The sequence below is a fragment of the Pygocentrus nattereri genome, chromosome 29 (genome assembly GCF_015220715.1).
Source record: "Pygocentrus nattereri isolate fPygNat1 chromosome 29, fPygNat1.pri, whole genome shotgun sequence".
NCBI lineage: Eukaryota > Metazoa > Chordata > Actinopteri > Characiformes > Serrasalmidae > Pygocentrus > Pygocentrus nattereri.
This window is the reverse complement of record NC_051239.1, coordinates 14565908-14585596: the sequence shown is the minus strand read 5'-3', so window position 1 is coordinate 14585596 and position 19689 is coordinate 14565908. Positions and strand designations below refer to the sequence as shown.

Below are 19689 nucleotides of genomic sequence, written 5' to 3'. Positions count from 1 at the left end.
GTTTTTGTTACAATGCTTTTAAGACTGATATATGTAAATGACCTCTATTCTGATTGGCTGTCCTGTACTCAAAAGAAATCCAGGCTGAAACACTCCTTATAACTTCAGTATGAATGGGCGAGGCCGAATTGCTGAGGGCTGAATGAGTTGATGCAAGTTAATGTAATGTTTGTGTCTGGTCTTCATGACGTCATGCAAACAATGGACTCATAAGGCATCCTTTTTGCAGCTTAGTTTCCAGATGTGCTCTGTATGTACCAGGGAGTGAATGGAGCGTTTTGAAAATTCATCCGTGTTTAAGCAGTACAACAAACTATCTTTGTCTCAGAAAAGTAAGGAAAATTTGGTTTCACATCACCTTTAAATTAAGTTTTTTATGAATATAGTAGCTGCTGCCTGTTAGTGTGAGACATGTGGGAAGATTAGATATAAGATAATTCACTCGCATTAGGAAGGGAAAAGTCAAAAAGTGAATAAAAAGTACATTTTCCACTTTACTGTAGTCAGTGCACTTTAGCTTATTACAATATCGCTGCTACCAGAACAAAACCATCCCCAGAAACCTACTTTGCTTTTAATGTAAGTCAGTGGAACCAGACTTTTTTCCAAGTCATTTTGGGCCATTACTTTTAATCCATTTATCATAAAATGTACGTACATTGAAAAGGATTATAGGCATTTTTAAATTATGTCAAAAATGTAAAAACATTACAAAGTTTTATTCCCACAGCTGCGATATACATGCATTATAAATATACTTACATTGATATAAGCTGCTCAGTTATTTTAGCTGTACATACTTCCTGTATCTACTGCAATATTTAAGTGTAACTATGCTTAACTCTCATTGCACGTCCTTAATATTACATGCAGATTGCTTGTGTACTGTATTATATTTATATATACACCTGCACCAATAGAAATCTCTTACACATCTGGTACTTGATGAATAAAGAATAAAGAATCTGAAATTGATTTATTTCCTGCTTTTAATACATGCTTAGTTTTAGGACATCTTATAAATGAAAGGTCTCTAACTTTTGAACAGTACTGTGGAAACTGCAACATGTTGTAATACAGTAGCTGCTGCATTGTGGAATACAGTGGCTATAGTGGTTCATGTTGTAATATAGTAGTTTCTAGACAGTGTAACATAGTAGTTTCTTTTTGTGTGTGTTATACCAGTTTCAGCAGTGTGTATAGTATTTTTTGCAGTAATATAGTTGCTGCTGCTCAATATAAAATTCTAGCCACTGCACATTGTAATATAGCAGCTGCTGCATATTATAATGTAGTTTCTGCATACTGTAATGTAATAGCTGCAGTGTATTATAATGTAGTAGTTGCTGCATATTTTAATGATAATGAAATCATCCAGTATCATGTGCAGAGCAGCATGCATGCACACTACCATGACACATACATATGCACATGTACAGGCTCACTGTTACGTCGAAACAGAATTCAGACGAATGCAGATCTGGAACTATTTCGGGTTTAATCTTAGCCAGAGGGAAATTCAGAATCGTAGTCAGTATACAGTATACAGTAGTCAAAACACAGATCCAAAAAGAGAAGCGACAGTACAAAAACGGGTAAGGCAAAAACTCGAGTACCGTTAAGACAAGGTAGAGGTCAAAATACACATGGAGGCAAACATAAACAAACTGCCCGGTAGATCACAGAGATGAAATACTTCGCAAAGTTCCTATCACAAGCCCTGGCTTAAATACTGCCAAGCAAAAGTCATATGATCTAGTCCACAGGTGATTCGTGTTAGTAGTCCGGGGATTGTGAACGCTGATAGGAACGCTGTGCTTGACTCTTAGTCACGTGATTCCCCTGTGACTCCTGGGAAATGGAGTCCTGACTCGTGTCCGCTGAATGCGTGACACTCACATAGACATCCGAACCCAAGAGTGCCATCCTAGTGGAAAGCAGATGCATTATGCACAAGTGCATTGTGGCTTTGTGATGTAAAAAATCAATGCAAATGAATACAGGCTTGACATGTATCTGATGTATTTAAACCTTTTGAGGGAAGAGTTTGAAGCAATGGCTGCATGTCCCTGGGCCCACGTCCAGGTGCTTATTTTCCATTTTACCCCGCCATTCACTATTTAGTGCCACCGTGCTGAGATTGGCATTTGGCACACAAGTGAGACCCCTGTCTGCTCCAGCAACGGGCAGTGCCAAGACAGTCCAGACTTTCTGGCATTTCTCCATCACTGTGAAAGCCAGTACCTCACTGTATGTGCACCATTGTCACATGAAGCTACTGTATCCAATAAGGGATTCAGTCATGTGTAAGAACTGTATTATGATGTAAACCTGCTAATTGCCAATAAAGCAGCTGGCTATGAGAATTTTTTCCTGTTGGTTAAGGGGTCAAGTAACATTATTGACAAATAATTCAATATTTAATGGACAGCAGAATGGGTTTATATGACTATATTAATACTGAATTCAACATTGTTTGCCATCATCGAAGTGTATCAAATTATACAGCAAGCCAATTGTTTTTTTAATCTGAGTTGTTTCAGTTATATGAGTGACCAATGGAAAAGTCACTTAAATTAGACTTTTAGGGAACTATTACATAGAAGCAGCATAAAAAATTGTAAAATAAAATGCCAGGGTGATTTCAGGATGTTTTATCTTCACAATGCACTGGTAATTTCTAGTGAACATCGTAGCTCACTACATAAGCATGATGTATTCCAACATACAGTCTCCTGCAAATAAGCAGTGGACAAACTTCAGCAATAGCTTTAACTGGCCGCTAAGCCATTAAAGGCAAAGTTTAGTTCTCTTTGATTGAAACACTTGCAATCATCAGATTCATCCACTCAGGGGAGGGTTCCAAAGCACAACCGCTGTTACTTTGGTGCAGTTACACATTTCCACCAGAGAGGTCTGTAAATCCCCAAAATGTACATATACCTAGGGTGCACTGTTTACAGTGGTCTTGGGCCTTTTGTGAACTTCATGTACATAAAATTTGTGACCAGTGCATGTCTGTAAATATGTGTGTCAGTGATCTCGCATTTTCTTTCCTCCTTCAAGCGGGGTTGCACCAAAGAATCCTACTTTGTATTGTTGGTAAATGCAAAGGAAACACAAAGATCTGAGGACCCCTAATCTAAAAAAAGCAAAAAAATGTATGAGTGGAAAATAAAAACCAAGCATCCTCTGTCATGTTCATGAACGTCAGTAGAAGCTGTGCAGGCCAAGAAGAAAGTTAGAGGAATGTAGATTTTCAACCCCAGTGGAGCTGCCTGAACGGAGCGTACACTGCCGTAACACCCTGATGCTGTCTGAGTAGGTCTGCAAAGGTCACCAAAATAACAAGTTAACCAAGATACTGTGAGGCAACACGCTACTGTGTTTTTAGTTTGTGTGACAGCTTCAGTAGCACTAACAGCGGGAGAACAGCAATTTGAGAATGTTATTAATCATCTGCTCTCAGTCGCAGACAGGGAGTCTTTTAATGAATCATGAGGTAAGTTCAAGTAACATAGCCGTTATGCAAATCTGATGGCATAAATGTGCAATGTTTTTCCTTTGATTATACCAAGTGCGTTGAACTTGAACACATCCATGCTATAGGGGTAGGCATCTACTCTTGTATTTTTTACATATTCTGCTTTTCGGCAGTGCAGATGAGGGCAATATTCTACAAAATGTATGGATTTCACATACAGTAGCGCTTGTAATTAAATATCTGTATCTCTCTATGTAACATTACATAATTAGGCTAATTAGTCCTCCATGGCATGAAGTCTTTTTAGTGAAAAGACTGAGAAATTCCAAGTTGCTCGTTTGCGATGTCCAGATGAAGTAGGGCCTTCTGTGCTTGTGGGATTGGTGAATGGAGAATGTTCATCATTAAGTGATTTGCAATGATAACATGAAGTACAGTAAACTTTGGAAAATTAACGGATTAATAAATAAAATGGAAAAAAAACGGAAATATGAAGCCTTGACCCTTTGTACAACTTCAAAAATTGTTAAGTCAGTCTGTTCTTCCGATCTTGGCAAGAAAAGAACTGGCAAGAGAATTCTTTTTGGGGCCAACGATAACTTTGAAAGACTTACAGATGTCAATGACTGAGAGAAAAAAAATGCAGCAGCATATTTCCAGAACACTGAACAGAACCGACCTCAGTGTCTCTGTGACATGAAGGAGGCCATTTAAAGACTTGCCTGAGTTTGCCTGAATTTCCCAGCCAAAGTGTGTTGTGATCACAAAAATAAGTGTTTTGGATTTAATGCTCTGTGATTTGATTGCCATAAACACTCCACAGAGCATCTCCCAGCCACTACTATCTCTATGGTGAAGCATGGTGGTTACACTGTCATTCTATGAAATTGCCTTTACATATTAGGCACTAGAACCCTTATTAAAGCTGCAATATGGAAGCCTTTTTGGTTAATATTATCATTACAGAGTCAAGACAAAAATAGTGGTGTTTGCGCTCTGCTGTGAGTTGCTCCGTAGAGCCTGAAAGGCGTAAGGTCTGAGTTTGTAGGAGGTTTGAGACCTCGCCATCCGTCTCTATGTATAAAAATCACATGCACAAGCTCAAAAAGAAGATGTGGCTCAGTGTATTTGGCTGAAATGCAAAATCAGCATGAAGGTATGAGGACAATAGTAGGTCATTCATTACATCCACGAAGGACAAGTCCTTCACAGAGTTCTGACTTCTCTTGAGTTCTCTTTGATTTCTCTTTCAACGCACTTTCAATTATCAGATTCTGCTTCAGACTGCTCAGGGAATAGATCTGGAACATGACCTACGTTATGAAATGTGTGCAGTTGCACATTCTCTAAATCCCCAAACTAACACAGCGTAGCTTTAAAGAAAAGTAGGCAGAGCAGAATAAAAGTTTTGTAATATTGTTATAATGATTACCAATGTATTGTGCAGCCCTCAGACACACCTATTTACCAACCCCAAGCTACGTTGATCTGACTGACCTCTGCTGTCCTATTAAATATGTTATCATCACATTATGTAATTGGTCACTCAGTGATGGCACAATGATGTCCAGACACACTTCCACCCAGAAAACTCAGTGCACTAGTGCTGGATTAATTGCCTCTCTGATTGCATAAAGATGCCACTTTGTGGCTGTTGGTTCATTTGAAGCGGCTTCCGGTGTAATTTATGTAATTAAGGAGCCAAAAGGCTTGGGGGCTTTGCGGCAAGAGATGATTATGCCCTCCACAGGACCCCTCCCAGACCACATCCACTTCCCTAATTAATAGTCAGGCCGCTCAGCGTCAGCTCTCTCTGGCGTGAATGCATGTGCTTTGCCAGGTCAGGTGATTCTTGCTGATTCAAAACCTGTTCCATCCAACGAAAATGAGGCATCTGACTGTGCGACCAAACGGCAGCTCAGTGTTTCGTGTCAGCTTCTGAGCATAGCATCCACTGCAGCTTTTACTTTTTAGTATTTAGGACTCAGCAACAGTCCTGCCTGCTAGTGCTGTGACAACGTGTTGATGCATCATGGTGTGTTGATCTGTAGGTGTGGATTCTGTTGCATCAATTTGAGGATGTTAGATCAGATGTTAGATCTGATTTACAGGAACTACATGTACATGAAGCATTCATGGCATATTCATAAACAGTTAAGTAACGCCCCTTTACAGTTGCATGATCCTTCTGAAACTTTCATTTAATACAGTCATTAATGAGTAATGAATTGAAAACTCACGCAGTGATGTTTGATGTGTACTGCAAAATTGGTTTATAAACTAACCCTAACGCGAATACAGTTCCAAGCTCATGATACTCAAAATACATCCATAATACATTCATTAATGATCTGTCATTACTAACTGTTAATAACTGTCAAAAAGCCGTTGAAACTAATGAACTTTTACCGTCAGTACATTACAAAAATAAGGTAGGCCTAGGTTTCACAAAATATTCACATTTCATAAACACTATAGGAACACTTCATGTACAAGTAGGTTGCAGTTTGCTTAGATTTCATGTCAATCATAAATGCACTGTCCAATAATGAATGTACACTGATCAGGCATAACATTGTTTCTGCGCTCATTGTCCAGTTTATCAGCTTCACTTACTGTATAGCTGCACTTTGTAGTTCTACAGTTACAGACTGTAGTCCATCTGTTTCTCTGATACTTTGTTAGCCCCCTTTTACCCTGTTCTTCAGTGGTCAGACCCCCATGGACCCTCACAGAGCAGGTACTATTTGGGTGGTGGATCATTCTCAGCATAGCAGTACCACTGATGTGATGGTGGTGTGTTAGTGTGTGTTGTGCTGGGAAAAGTGGATCAGACACAGCAGTGCTGCTGAAGTTTTTAAACTCACTGTCCACTATTAGACACTCTTACCGTGTCAGTCCACCTTGTAAATGTAAAGTCAGAGACAATAGCTCATCTTCTGCTACTCGGTTTGGTCACCCTCTAGTCCTTCATCAGTGGTCACAGGGTGATGCCCAAGGGACACTGTTGGCTGGGTATTTTTGTTGGTGGACTATACTCAGTCCAGCAGTGACAGTGTTCTTAAAAACTCCAGCAGCACTGCTGTGTCTGATCCACTCAGACCAGCGCAACATACACTAACACACCACCACTATGTCAGTGCTACTGCAGTGCAATGTAATGTAGTGTTACTGTACTGTTTATGAATATACCATGAATCCTTAATGCACATGCAATTCCAGTATAATGTATCATCTTGAGGTCAAAGTGAGGTCCATCATCTCCACTGCCTACCTACAAATATGTTGGACTACACAGCTGAATGTAGGGAAAGCTGCAGAAGAAACAACAATCCGACAATCAGCTTATCTGCAACAGAGGTCACGCTTACACACAGGCTAATGTCCCATCACCGCAATGAAACGCTATTGTGGCTTCTGCTGACACTGAGTGCCAAAATCTCATGAGTGTCAGACTGGATTAAACAGGCTTTACTCATGTGCGCTTGTAGGCCATTACAAATCAAATTTTATCAGCTGACTTGCAAAAAAGTCTTGCAGCTTTTCAGCGAAACTCCTGTCATTGCGTCAAACGTCAAAAGTTTATGGACGCCTAATTTTCAACAATGTTTCTGTGAGCAAATTTTTTTTATTTTGATTTGCAAACACTTAAGCTATTACAGACCAAGCAGGCTTGAGAAATAATTCCAGAAAAATTGAAATAATAGAGAAATAATAACACCAGCAAGTGTTTAGGCTACAGTATTGTGCAAAAGTCAGAGACCACCTTTCATTTATTTCGTTTTCTGTCAAAATGGAAATGAAGTGCAAGATATTAATTTTCCTGGCTCATGACAAAAGCATATACATTGTACAGAGTCCTCAACAACTAAATATAGTATAACATATCTCAGTATTTAATGTGTCCACTTTCGGCCTTTATTACAGCTTACAGTACTTTCAGGATATTTACTTGTAGTCTTTCAATGAAATCTGCAGGGATATTTTTTGCACACCTCCAAAGGGTTTAAATGAGTTTATTCAGCTGTGAGAACTCTGGGAGTGAGAGTTATTACCCTTTCTGATGAACCAGTATCTGCTTCTGGTACAGTCACCTCTTTAGAGGACAAATCGTTTTTAAAGCTCTGCTATGCTACATTGAGAGCACACTACCTTTATCTTCTCAGTGTATCAGTTTCATTTCCATGTTGATTTAATAGCAGCTATTAATGGCTATAATTTCTCCCCCCTATCAGCGCTCCTATTTGATGGAGTCTCACGCTCTCATGGCCTTTGCAGAAGACGGTCATCTTGGCCTCATGCCAGGCGTTCTCTCTGACTAAACTTAATTCAATTTGTTCAAGACGAGCATGGCTGCCCTCCCCCCTTCGCACACTACTCCCATCACTCATCCCAAGCCCCCCTGAGCACCAGGGCAGCCAGTGACCCCGGAAGGAGTTCCTTCAAGGTCGGACGATAATGCTTGGAAGAAGAGGGGGTGCTTCTGTTTTTTACTGTTTTTTTTTAAACTGGCTGTTCTCATGCACAGAAGCGTGTAGATTTCATGTCCAGGCTGACATGAATGTATAAACAGTGTCTTGGGAGTAGGAGGCCCTCCACAGGAAATAGCTGTGTTCCTTCTCACGGATGGCATTAGGGATTCACTCTTATTTATTTTTACCCCTTTAACCTCTACAAGTGTTGCCCACTAAGCTGCTGATAATTCACTCGCCCTTGTTTTAGCCTTCACTAATAAAGCTGCTTACTGATGAAGCTCACTGTAAATTTACATCCTCATATGTATTGACTGGCTTCAGCTTGTAAATATCGCGACCCAACAAATCCAGCCTAAAGTCATCTGTAAGTTGTAAGCCACCTGTTCATCAAAGCCAACCATGCATGCCTATATTGGCATGATCCAAGCTGACCTAAATAGATTGATCTGATTTCAAAATGATTTATTTCACCTACACATCATTACAGAGCAATGCAGTAGATTGTAAATGGTTTAAATGATAAATGATCATGTCATTTTACAAGTGCTCAATATGACCTCCTCCAGCTGTGCGGACAGCATCAACACTGTAATCAAATTCATCCCATACTCGATTGAGCATGTCACTGTACTCACATCTCTTTCAATGCAATGCCAGAGATCATCCAGTGTTGTGGAACCAACAACGAACACTCTGCGCTGTTGGAGGTTCGTTGCTGACGAAAATCACATTGCACAATTATGACGTATTCACTCTTATTGAAGTGGAGAACGCAAAACGCTTTCTGCTCAGGGGTCACCGTCTCCTCGCAGACGGAAGGGAGTCAACTTCCGGTGACAGTCAGAAACGTTTTGACCCTCTCTTACAGTTAGAAGGTTCTTAGGCACCTCACAGTTGTAAAATTATGGCGCTTTGAAATCGGATTGAACCTTTTTGGATCACCCTGTATTGTGACATCACAATCATTATGAATTTTAAAAGGGACTTTTTTTTTGCAGCTTAGTTTCTATGTATGGACTTTATGGGCTGAGGAACAGTATGTATTAAAACTTTAACACTGTTTCCATAGTATGCCAAACATGATCTTGTGACATCACAACCATGATGAATTGAAATAGGACTGTTTTTGCAGCTTAGTTTCCAAATGAATTGTAGAACTGTAGAATATTGATTATCGACATTGCCAATAATAAAAAGTAGCTGCCAACAAATGGTGTTATGGATTAGTTGGCTTGATGAGGTCCCTAATTACATCAGCTGATTGAAAGAGGGAACATACAGTTGGCAGAGATTACAGTACTGGGTACTCACTTAGTCAAAAATATGGGAACATTTCCCTTTAACCTCATCTAAAATGATGGTTGCTGTAAATTGTGTAAAACCGAGCTTGCTTTGGTATGGCAGCACAATTGCACACGGGTGTAGAGAACATTAATTAATTCATTCATTAATATGATTAAATCTCAACATTATACAAACTACAACTGCAAAAAAAGCAGTGAAACTGTGTTAGAAGTTAAAAACAGTGTGTCACTGTCTGCTTTGCAGCGAGCTCTGTTTTAGTTTAGCGAAATAAACTCATTTAGCTGAAGGAATGAGCTGCATTTTTTTAAACTGTACATTTAAATTGTATTTAGCTGTTACCAGAATGTTTGTGCACTAATGCATGCATACTTACATGCATGGCCTTCCACCAAAGGTCTTTTAATGATTTACATTGAGCATCATGGTTTTAAAAAACCATGGACAGTAATTTACATGCTTTTACCTGAACATAAAAGTAAAAGAATAAAAGCTGTGTGCTGAAGCTGCTGTCCATTGGCTTCTATTACAGTAATAACTGGAGTGTATCTTTAAAGAGTTATCCATAGTTTCTTTAGGTCAATAAAGGTAATTCTTCTGTGACATTGATCCCAATAAACCTTTTGGCATGAGGGCAGGTCATAATGCCAGACCCGACATGTTTCATCCTGTTGTTATGATGTCAGCACTCACCAGCGCTCACACCTTTGCATTTTAAACAGCATATTCAGGAAAGCAGCCCAATGATTTGTATGCTCCAAGCTTTTAATCAAAGCCATCCATGTACTGAATGTGTTTACAACACAAAATTACTGTTTTACATTTCTGTGCATGTGTTTTACATTTCTGCAGATTTTTAGCTGATGTCCTCATCAGCCAGGCTGCTTCAGTTGTCATTGCACAGTTCTTTCCCGAAGGTTTCCTACCATCTGCCACTGCTGTGCATGACTGCCTGGTGACCTATAGCCAATGATGAAAATAGCCACAGTGCAGAGGGCAGCTGGGAACCGACAGCCTAGCATGTACTGATGCTGCTTCATCCTTCAGCCTTTAAATCTGTGAGGATCTTGGTTTAGACCTTCTTAATTTAGAATGAGAACATTGATTGCTGGATAAAAGCAACATATGTAGAGGTTCTAAGTGTTTATCAGTATTAGTGTCCTGCCAGTGAAGCTCTGATATTCCTTTGAAATGAACTTACACATCTGAACTCAGTGTTTCATTAATTTACATTAATTTCTGTGCCACTCTTTAATAAGACTGTTAAAGAGACAGTCACCAGCTACCACCAGCAATACAAGCTGAACTGGTAAACTTGGATCTAAAACACCATAATGATTGATGGTCCGTATAGTGTAGTGGGTATCACCTCAACCTTCCACACTGTAGACTGGGCTTCAATCCCCTGCCTGGGTAAGCACCCTACACTATACCAATAAGTCCTTGGACAAGACTCCTAACTCTTCCTTCTCCTACCTGTGTAAAATGATCATATTGTACATCGCTCTGGATAAAAGCATCTGCCAAATGCCTTGAATGTAAATGTAAAATGATTGAAAGAGTAAGATTACCATTATGATACAGTTATAACAAAAAAAAAAATCAAAAAGAGCTTACTGACAGAAACCAACAAGAGTGCTAAGGATCTCCACCCCAGACTACATTATTGAAATAAACGAAAAACAAAAGAACAAAAATTGAGACATTTGAGCGATAAAGCTCTAGAGATATTTAACTGTTTGTTTCCATGACCTATAAAGCTTTATTCCTACGTTTCCCAATGTTCCTTTGTAATGATTCAGTTGGTGCCACATCCCCCTCATGTACCACAAATCAGTTAGCATTGAAACTTAAGTAGAGTCAGTCAGTCTGTAAATGTGGGCAGGAAGTTCCAGTCATTATTGCTCCCTGATTAAAGACTGTAAAACAGAGCTAACAGTTAATATGTTGCTGCTGCTATAAATAACCTGAACTGTGACAAAACACATTACTTATCCGGAGAGATAATTAAATGTATTCTAAACACTCTGTCAGAAGATTTCAAGAAAGCTTTAAAGGTCGAACTTTTATACCAGCATCAAATAAAGACGGGAACTCAGTGTACCTGCGGACACTCAACAGGAACGGAAAACCCGAGCTGAGGTGGTCTGTCTGTAATAACTGACGAATCACCGCCTTAGCTGCGAGAAAGTCGCTTAGTAAATTTACTTAGGTATTCAGTCTTTTTCAGTATTCAGTATTCAGTATTTTTGTTGCAGGCCATGTTATTTTCTCCAGCTCGTTCAGAGCACAGTACAGTTCAGCACTTAGCATTGATTAGTTTAATCTTAGTCATGATAAAGCATGCCTGATGTATGACATATTCCACTACGTGTGTTTTCTTGTTCAAAGTGGTAGTTTTCAGCTCTGTTAAATCACATCAAATGACACACAAGCGCACGGTGAAATCACAGATAGAGCAAATAAAATAGACATTTGTTTGTGTTCATTTTAATGGCTCATGAAACTATGACAGTGTATTCAGGACCATTATGACCATGTAACATTATATCTGTCAGTAATTGAATTGTTTCTATTTTAAAATCCCTATGGGAACGATTTGAATATGGGCCAGCTGCTAATTTGCATATCCTCTGGGATGGGACTAGTTCAGATTACAAATCTGACCTTATAGACCGTACACGAAACCATGAAGCGGAATGTTTACGGGAAAAAGATGGAGAGGAGATAACTGCATTCTTTCTGTTGAATCCCAAAATAGAAGCGTGTAAGAGTGTGTGTTTGTGTATGTGTATGCGTATGCACCCACATATGTGCAGTTTAATTAACATGAATGCGTGCATGCATAATGTGTTTACGTGTGTGTGTGTGTGTGTGTGTGTGTGTGTGTGTGTGTGTGTGTCCACACGTGGTTTAATTACCATGAAAGCATGCATATATAACGTCTGCATGTGTGTGTAATCTGTGATGCAGCTATATAGCTATTTAGGACAGACTGAATGGAGTCTTTTGTACGTACATATACACTTAAATTCACATAATTTGCCAGAAGTGGTTTCCTCCTGAGTTGACTCATTCGCTTCAACATGAAATATGCTCAGTCTGAGAACTGCACTCGTGTAATTAGAAGCTTAGTAGAACGACATGAAAATGAAAGTCTTGCTGTGAATAAAGAAGTCTGTCTTTTTTGGTGTGATTGTGGATGTGATTAAAACATCCATATTGGCTCTGTATTCAAATTGAAGTTAAGACAATTTAAAAAATGAGTGGTGGGCAATAGAGCAACATGTTGTCACTGTTGTGATACATGATGTATGTCTTGAGCATCTTGAGTATTGTCAGTGCTTCTAGAAGAGTGAACACCTGCATATATTATACATTTATAATAAATCACAAAATCTCAGATTTAGTCCAATTACAGAGAGACTATAAACAATAACCAGTGTCTCATCAGTGTTGGAACAAAACCTTGCATTTCCAAAATTATAACTTTAAAATAGAAGGACCAAACGTGCTTAATTTGTAATCGAAGTTAATGTAATAAGATTTTTTTTCCATGTAGTTCTAGAGAATTTCTGTTGGTCCGTTCATCATGAAATTCTAGCACAATACAGAGGGTAGTTAGAGTTTTCAAAGCATACAAAAAAGTACTTAAAAAAAAGACAATAGGTGGAGATATAAGGTTTTTATGGGACAGCAATGACAGAGTAACGCTATAAACTGCATAAAAGCTGATTGGGTGCATGTCATTACCATATGTTGTTAGATTATTCATGCCAATTGTTCCTTCATAAATAACATTATTTTGAGTAATTATAATTGAGTAAAAAGGCCATCATACTCACTTTTTCAGCCTTCTTCAAATGTCTCTTATCTGTTCTAGAGTTTCCACACAAACTATTGATAAGCTGTATCTTTTGGAGCCTGTATATCTTAGAGTACCGTGATGTTAGTCTTGCCATATCTCTCACCCTTACATGAAAGAGTGAAATGTCTGTTATGAATTTCAAATATATGTGTTTAAGCAAAGAAGGGCCTGGGTTTGATTCCCTGGCTGGGCGACCAGGGTTATTTCTGTGTTTGCATGTTCTCCCCGTGTCTGCGTGGGTTTCCTCCGGGTTCTCCAGTTTCCTCCCACAGTCCAAAGACATGCAGTCAGGCCAGTTGGACATGCTAAATTGCCCCTTGGTGTGAGTGTGTTAGTGAATGTATATGTCTATCTGTCTGCCCTGTGATGGACTGGTGGCCTGTCCAGGGTGTATCCTGCCTTCCACCCAATGACTGCTAGGATAGGCTCCAGCTCCTCCCACGATAAACGGCTAAGAAGGTGTGTGTGTGTGTGTGTGTGTGTGTGTGTGTGTGTGTGTGTGTGTGTGTGTGTGTGTGTGTGTGTATATGTGTGTTTAAGCAAGAAAACTGGTATAAACTGTTAATATACAACATTACTAACTAGGGATGCACCAAAATTTTAGTCACCAAAAAAGAAAAAATGATGAAAAATCTGACCAAAAAGGCAAAAACTGAAGGGTCAAGGTCAAGCGCATAATAATCTTTGAATGGTAATAAAAATGTAAACTTGTGTTTGTTTCTTTTGCCGTCCTGCACTGGTCATCTGCTGAAGCCACACTGTCATTTTATGTGGTCTACCACTTCATGCCTGAGTCGCTTCCACTTTGTTATAATCCCACTGACAGTTGACTGTGGAATACTTAGTAGTGAGGAAATTTCACGATTGGACTTGTTGCACAGGTGGCATCCTATCACGGTACCACGTTGGAACTCACTGAGCTCCTGAGAGCGACTCGTTCTTTCACAAATGTAGAAGCAGTCTGCAGGCCTAGGTGCTTGGTCTTCTACACCTGTGGCCATGGAAGTGAATACTCAGTGTTTTGGTTGGGTGAGTGAATGTAGTGTTTTTAAAAGACCCCTTTGGGTTGACGGTTGGTTCTTGATTTTTAGTTTTGGTTTCAGTCAAGCACATTCATTTTGGTGCATCACAATGTAACACTGAAAACCCCATAGATGTGAAGTAAGTGCTATTTTAGCGGTAGAAAAAAAAACTGCTCATAAAGTGAATTACAAGTTCTCAATTAAACATTGCTGTGTAATGACATGCTTGCCGGGCACATGCTCAGTATTTAGTGGTTATATTTGGCTGTAAGCATAAACATGCTTAAAAAGCTGATAATTTATGGTTATTATTTATTAATTTATGGTAAACTGCGCTCCGCCATAGCCATTGTTGAGGTCTCCACATGCCCACACCACTACCCGTCCTTGTGCACTGAGGCAGCAAGTGAGAGCAGTGGCCATTAACATATAAAACCAATGTGTAGAAAGTGGTCTTTTCTTCACAGAGGAATAAATGACAGTTTTTTTTTTATATACTCTGAAAGTTGTCTTTCAATCTGCCTTGGGAATTAAATTAAATTGGAAAAAAGGAGTGAATAACGTCTTCTTTAAGCAGCTAACAGGGTCTAGCAGTGCTATTGTAATTCAAGCTGGAATATTTCCTTAATGCCTTGGGGCTTTTTTAAGACCCCAGCAGCAGAGAGGAAATCTACACCTCAGCCTCAGAGCCACTCTGTGGCAGCACAATGAAAGTGATGTGTTTGACATGTTTCTTCCAGTCAAATTCCTTGTGGTTTAATTAGCACTGTGTTGATTGTGCAGAGTGAAGATGCAGCTGATGCTCTCACTCACACACACAGATACACACATACGTAGAGATTCAACTTAAGCTGACAGGTGTTCTTCACACAGGTGGGAAAGTAGATGAAGCTCATTCTGTCAGATTTTACTCCAGAGACTGGAGCTAGTAATAAGTAATGACACACATTGTATGCCTGTCAGAGCTTCTGTATGATGCTTTGCAGCAAAGGCTCTCTGTGGACAACAGTTTTGATAGATCAGGTGATGTTCATTATCAAAGCACATCAAAACACATCAAAAGGAATGTTCTAGCATTTTTTCGGCCTATTCTCTATCAGCTGCATGTGAAACATAAGGTCAGTTGCCATGTATAAGCCTTCGCAGATGAGTTTTGTGTTCTTTTTCTAAAAAGGAGGTAGGGAAATGAGAATTCTTGGCCGAACATGAAATTGAAATTCAGGACACACTGGGTTTAACACCAAACAAAAAGCTGTCAGGACCTCAAAGCAGTGGAGACACACTAGTTAACCCCTTTTCACACTATAGAAAGAATGCTGAAAGAAGAACGCTCCAGTTGTGCTGTCTGTTTTGTTGAGAAGTGTGAATTGTGTGAAGGGTTTTCACCTCTCCGCTTTCACCACTCATTGCTCACTAGCAGCTCAACACAGAGGCAACAGTATTCTAGACAATCCAATAACTGAGATACAGTGAAAAATATGTTATCTGATTATATTCAAGAAAAATATCCTGGTGGGTTTCCTTTCCACAGTTGGAGATCAAAAGTATTACAGTATGTGCTGTGAATTCCAGTGTCCCGTACAGACACTGGAAATAGTAAGGTTTTCTGTTGTCTTCTGATGAATTCTATTATTTCTTAGTTTTTCCGTGCACATTGGCACTAAAGTTTGTAAAGTTTCTAGTCATGTTAAAAGTTGTGGCTACAGTTGGCATTGCTGTGCCTGCACAGACTTTTCAGACCAGCGAAGGACAATTTCTAATTTTTATCAACATAGTTTTTACCTTTGACATTTTGTTGTAGAACTGTTTTTTTTTCCAGTCAAAATTTTCATCTTTTTTCTCTTGCAATCAAAAACTTATAGTGCCTTTTTTTTCAATTTTCAGCATCAAAATGTTGGTACATTTCTAATATGGGCAGAACATGCCAAAATGATTGTAAATGATAATCACCTGTATCCTGGTGTGGCAAAGCACTGCACTTGGAGTTCATGTGTTAAGAGGTTAAACCACAATCATATATAACCAGTGGCTAATGTATTAGGAGCTCCTACTGTATCTGGTAGCTCCACCTTGCAACGGACAGTTAGATTCAATCTCATCTGTTGATGCACAGTTTATGCCTGTGTTCCTCTAGCTCTTCATTAATGGTCAGTTTCTTACCACAGCATTGCCCTTGGCTAGATATTTTTGCACGATGAACCACTGTTTACATATCAGTGACACATCATTTTGTAAAAACCCCAATATCATCACTGTTTCTGATACACTCGTACCAGCTCCACACACACACACAAACACACACACACTTCCATGAGCTACCATGTCAGTGTCTCTGCTGTGTTGAGTTCACCACCCAAATTACTTTAAGCATTGAAGTGTTGATGGCTGTAGAGATGACTACAGCGACCGGAAATAAATCTGTGTTAATGCCATAGCCATGGAAACCAGTGTCACTAAGCAACAACTGTAACTTCATGGCAGAGTGGAGTGTATCATTTTGCTCGCCTGATGACGTACACTCGGTGGTCACTTTATCAGGTACCTTGTATCTACATTCACTGCAACTTTTATCAGCTCCACTTACTATGTAGGTGCACTTTGTAGTTCTACAATTACAGACTGTAGTCCACCTGTTTCTCTGCATACTTTTTTAGCCTCCTTTTACCCGTTCTTCAATGGTCAGGACCCCCACAGGGTCCTTATTTGAGTGGTGGGTCATTCTCAGCACTGGATTGACAATGATGTGGTGGTGGTGGTGGTGGTGGTGGTGTTTTAGTGTGTGTTATGCTGGTACAAGTGGATCAGACAGAGGTTTTGAACACCTCTGATGAGCTAATGTCCCTGACATTACATCTACAAGGTGGACCATCAATGTAAGGGTATCTAATACAGCGAACAGTCAGTGGACAGTGTTTCAAAACTCCAGCAGTACTGCTGTGTCTGATCCAGTTGTACCAGCCCAATACACACTAACTTACCACATCAGTGTCACTGTAGTACAAATAATACATGCTCCATGGGGGTCATGAAAACTGAAGAACAGAGTGACAGGGGGCTAAAAAAGTATGCAGAGAAACAGGTCTGTAATTATAGAACTACAAAGTGCTCCTATATGGAAAGTGGAGCTGATAGATACCAGGTAAGTGGACTTATAATGTAAGGTTATTGGACTAATATTGCGCTCAGTGTGTGTATGTTTAGAAAAATGGAAAAATTGACTACTAATTAGTGTCTTAAATACTGAACAACCACACCAAATTGTAAAAAATAGAGTTGTTTTGGTGGAAACCAATTTTAATTGAAAACACACAACAAACATGAAATTAACTCACTTAAATCTCATATTTTTTATATATTATGCAAATATGGAAAAAGCTAATGTTACTACTATATTAGGGCTGTTTGTTCCAGACATTCTGGAATCGTTTCAGTTTCCAGTTCTAAGAAACAGGAATTGGTAGATGGGATTCTGCAGGTCGATTCCAAGAGTCAATTCTACACAATGTTTTTTTTTGTGTGTTTTTTTTTTTTTTTTTTGATTCTCAGCTCCAAAAATCAAGGCATAAGCCCCTTTCACACATGCAGTTTTATATGGAAATTTAACAGTAATTAAATGGGAAGAAGTAAAGTGTGAACACGAGCGGGATTTGTCGTGGAAAATTGCTGGGACTGCTCATGTGTAAACAGATGCCAGCTCATTACTGGGAAAACAATGTTGTCTTGATGTTTTTGGTTTTACAAATTTTGAGTTTTCAGGTTTCACAAGCTTTTTTTTCCATTTCTGTGAGGCTTTGAAGCAAAACAAAGCCAATATATTAACATGTTTCAGACAGGCTAGATAGACGATGACCCTCACTTTGTGTGCCCGGGGTACAAGTTGAGTCTGGAGGTTTGGAGTTGACTTTCAATTCCCAAATACCTGGAATCAGAGAATCGACTCTTTTTGGGATGAATTCCCATCCCTGTGCAGTAGTAGAACAACAGGCAGCAGCGGGCCATAGCTATTCCCTAAAGTCCCTACGGTTTGGTCAGCAGCAGTCCTGTGAGCAGGAACTATCTAATCATGAATGAGGTAGAGGGCGGCTGACACATGGCATTACAACAGATTGGTTACAGTCTATAACTGTGCACTTAAAGTAGATCTATAAGGTGGTTGAACCTCATAAAGTGGGCAGTAAATATAAATATACCCTGAAAATGTACATTTTTTGACTCTATTTACAACTGCAGTCACTTTGTCCTTTAATCTGATTTATAAATACCTCATAAGCTGACCTTCAAATGAAGTGTTACCGGAAACTTCATCAAGCAGATGGTGAAAGGTCTCACATCTGTCTGACTGTTCTATGTGCTAAAATGAGTCATTTCTCTCTCTCTGTCTCTCTCTGTCTCTCTGTCTCTCTCTCTCTCTCTCTCTCTCTCTCTCTCTCTCTCTCTCTCTCTCTCTCTCTCTCTTTCTGTGTAGCTGGAAGGTGAAGAGGAGCAGAAGCGGTTTGAAGAAGGAAAGGCGCGGTACCTTCAAAACAAGGCAAAGAGGCTGGCGGATAAGGAGCAGAAACAATGACACATTCCTCCAGAAAAGCATAATATGGTATTGTAGAGGAATATTCCAAAATAGTCACATACTGTCCTACGTCATGTTATTAAAAATCTTCTCTCTTACTTGTAGCTGACTGGATGGAGGGGAAAACAAGTATAAGTTTATTTAAATGTGTTCATTGATGACTTCTGTTGTTTCACTGCTACATAAAGCTCTGTGTATATGTGGATGTTCTCTGAAACCTGAGTATTATATAACGTGAATCCTATTTTAACTCTAAAGAGATTTATTTATGAAACGCTTCAGTCATTCTGTGTGAAAATGGAAAACAGCACGATGCACTAATAAAGGCTTACGCATGTAACCTTAACCTGCGTAGTATCATAGTTCTTCATGGACCAAATATGTTGCATTGTGGTTTATGGAAATGTCTGGTTTGACCACAGTGTGGTAAAATATCAATCATCAGACAGTTATCGACGAAGAAGGTGAACGGTCACCCTCCCATTGGTTTTTCAGGTTTTCATAGCAATTCACAACCATAGCATTTTCTGGACAAGTGACCAGGGAAGGTGAGGGGTAGTTTTCCCCTTAAAGTGCATTCTGCTCTGTTGCTATTTTATCCTTTAGCCACATTGCTAGACCTAGATTCCCTTATATACCTCAGTCAGTCAGTCTTTACTTTGACCAAGGAGTATCACTTATATAGGACTCTCTTATATAGGACAATCCATTGCAGTTCGAACTGCCTGATAGATTAACGCACAGTTAGAACAAATACCTAGAAAGTGCTAAAATCAATATAATAAATGTTTTTTGAATTGTTAGGAAAAAGACTTTGGTAAAGAACCTTTGCATTATAAGGAGATTCCTCACATTGTTATTAAGGAGTGGACAATATGACAAAATGTATTGTCCTTGTGATTAATTGTCACATTACATCACAATATGCTTATTTGAGCACTTTGTTGATGTTGTTAGCACTCAAAGAGCACTGG

At 39.3% G+C, this 19689-nt stretch overlaps 1 protein-coding gene across 4 annotated transcripts in view; it reads left to right on the top strand.

Moving 5' to 3' along the window:
• Positions 1-19061, top strand: part of acot7 (acyl-CoA thioesterase 7) — a 116772-nt gene extending 97711 nt beyond the window's left edge. For 3 of the 4 annotated variants that reach the window (XM_017705779.2, XM_017705777.2, XM_017705780.2), the window contains one exon: positions 18617-19061. In XM_017705779.2, the coding sequence (XP_017561268.1) occupies positions 18617-18715 (99 nt within the window). In that variant the 3' untranslated portion in view covers positions 18716-19061. The remainder of the gene's footprint in view (positions 1-18616) is intronic. The other variant, XM_017705778.2, reaches the window with a different exon arrangement.
• The last annotated feature ends 628 nt before the right edge of the window (positions 19062-19689 follow it).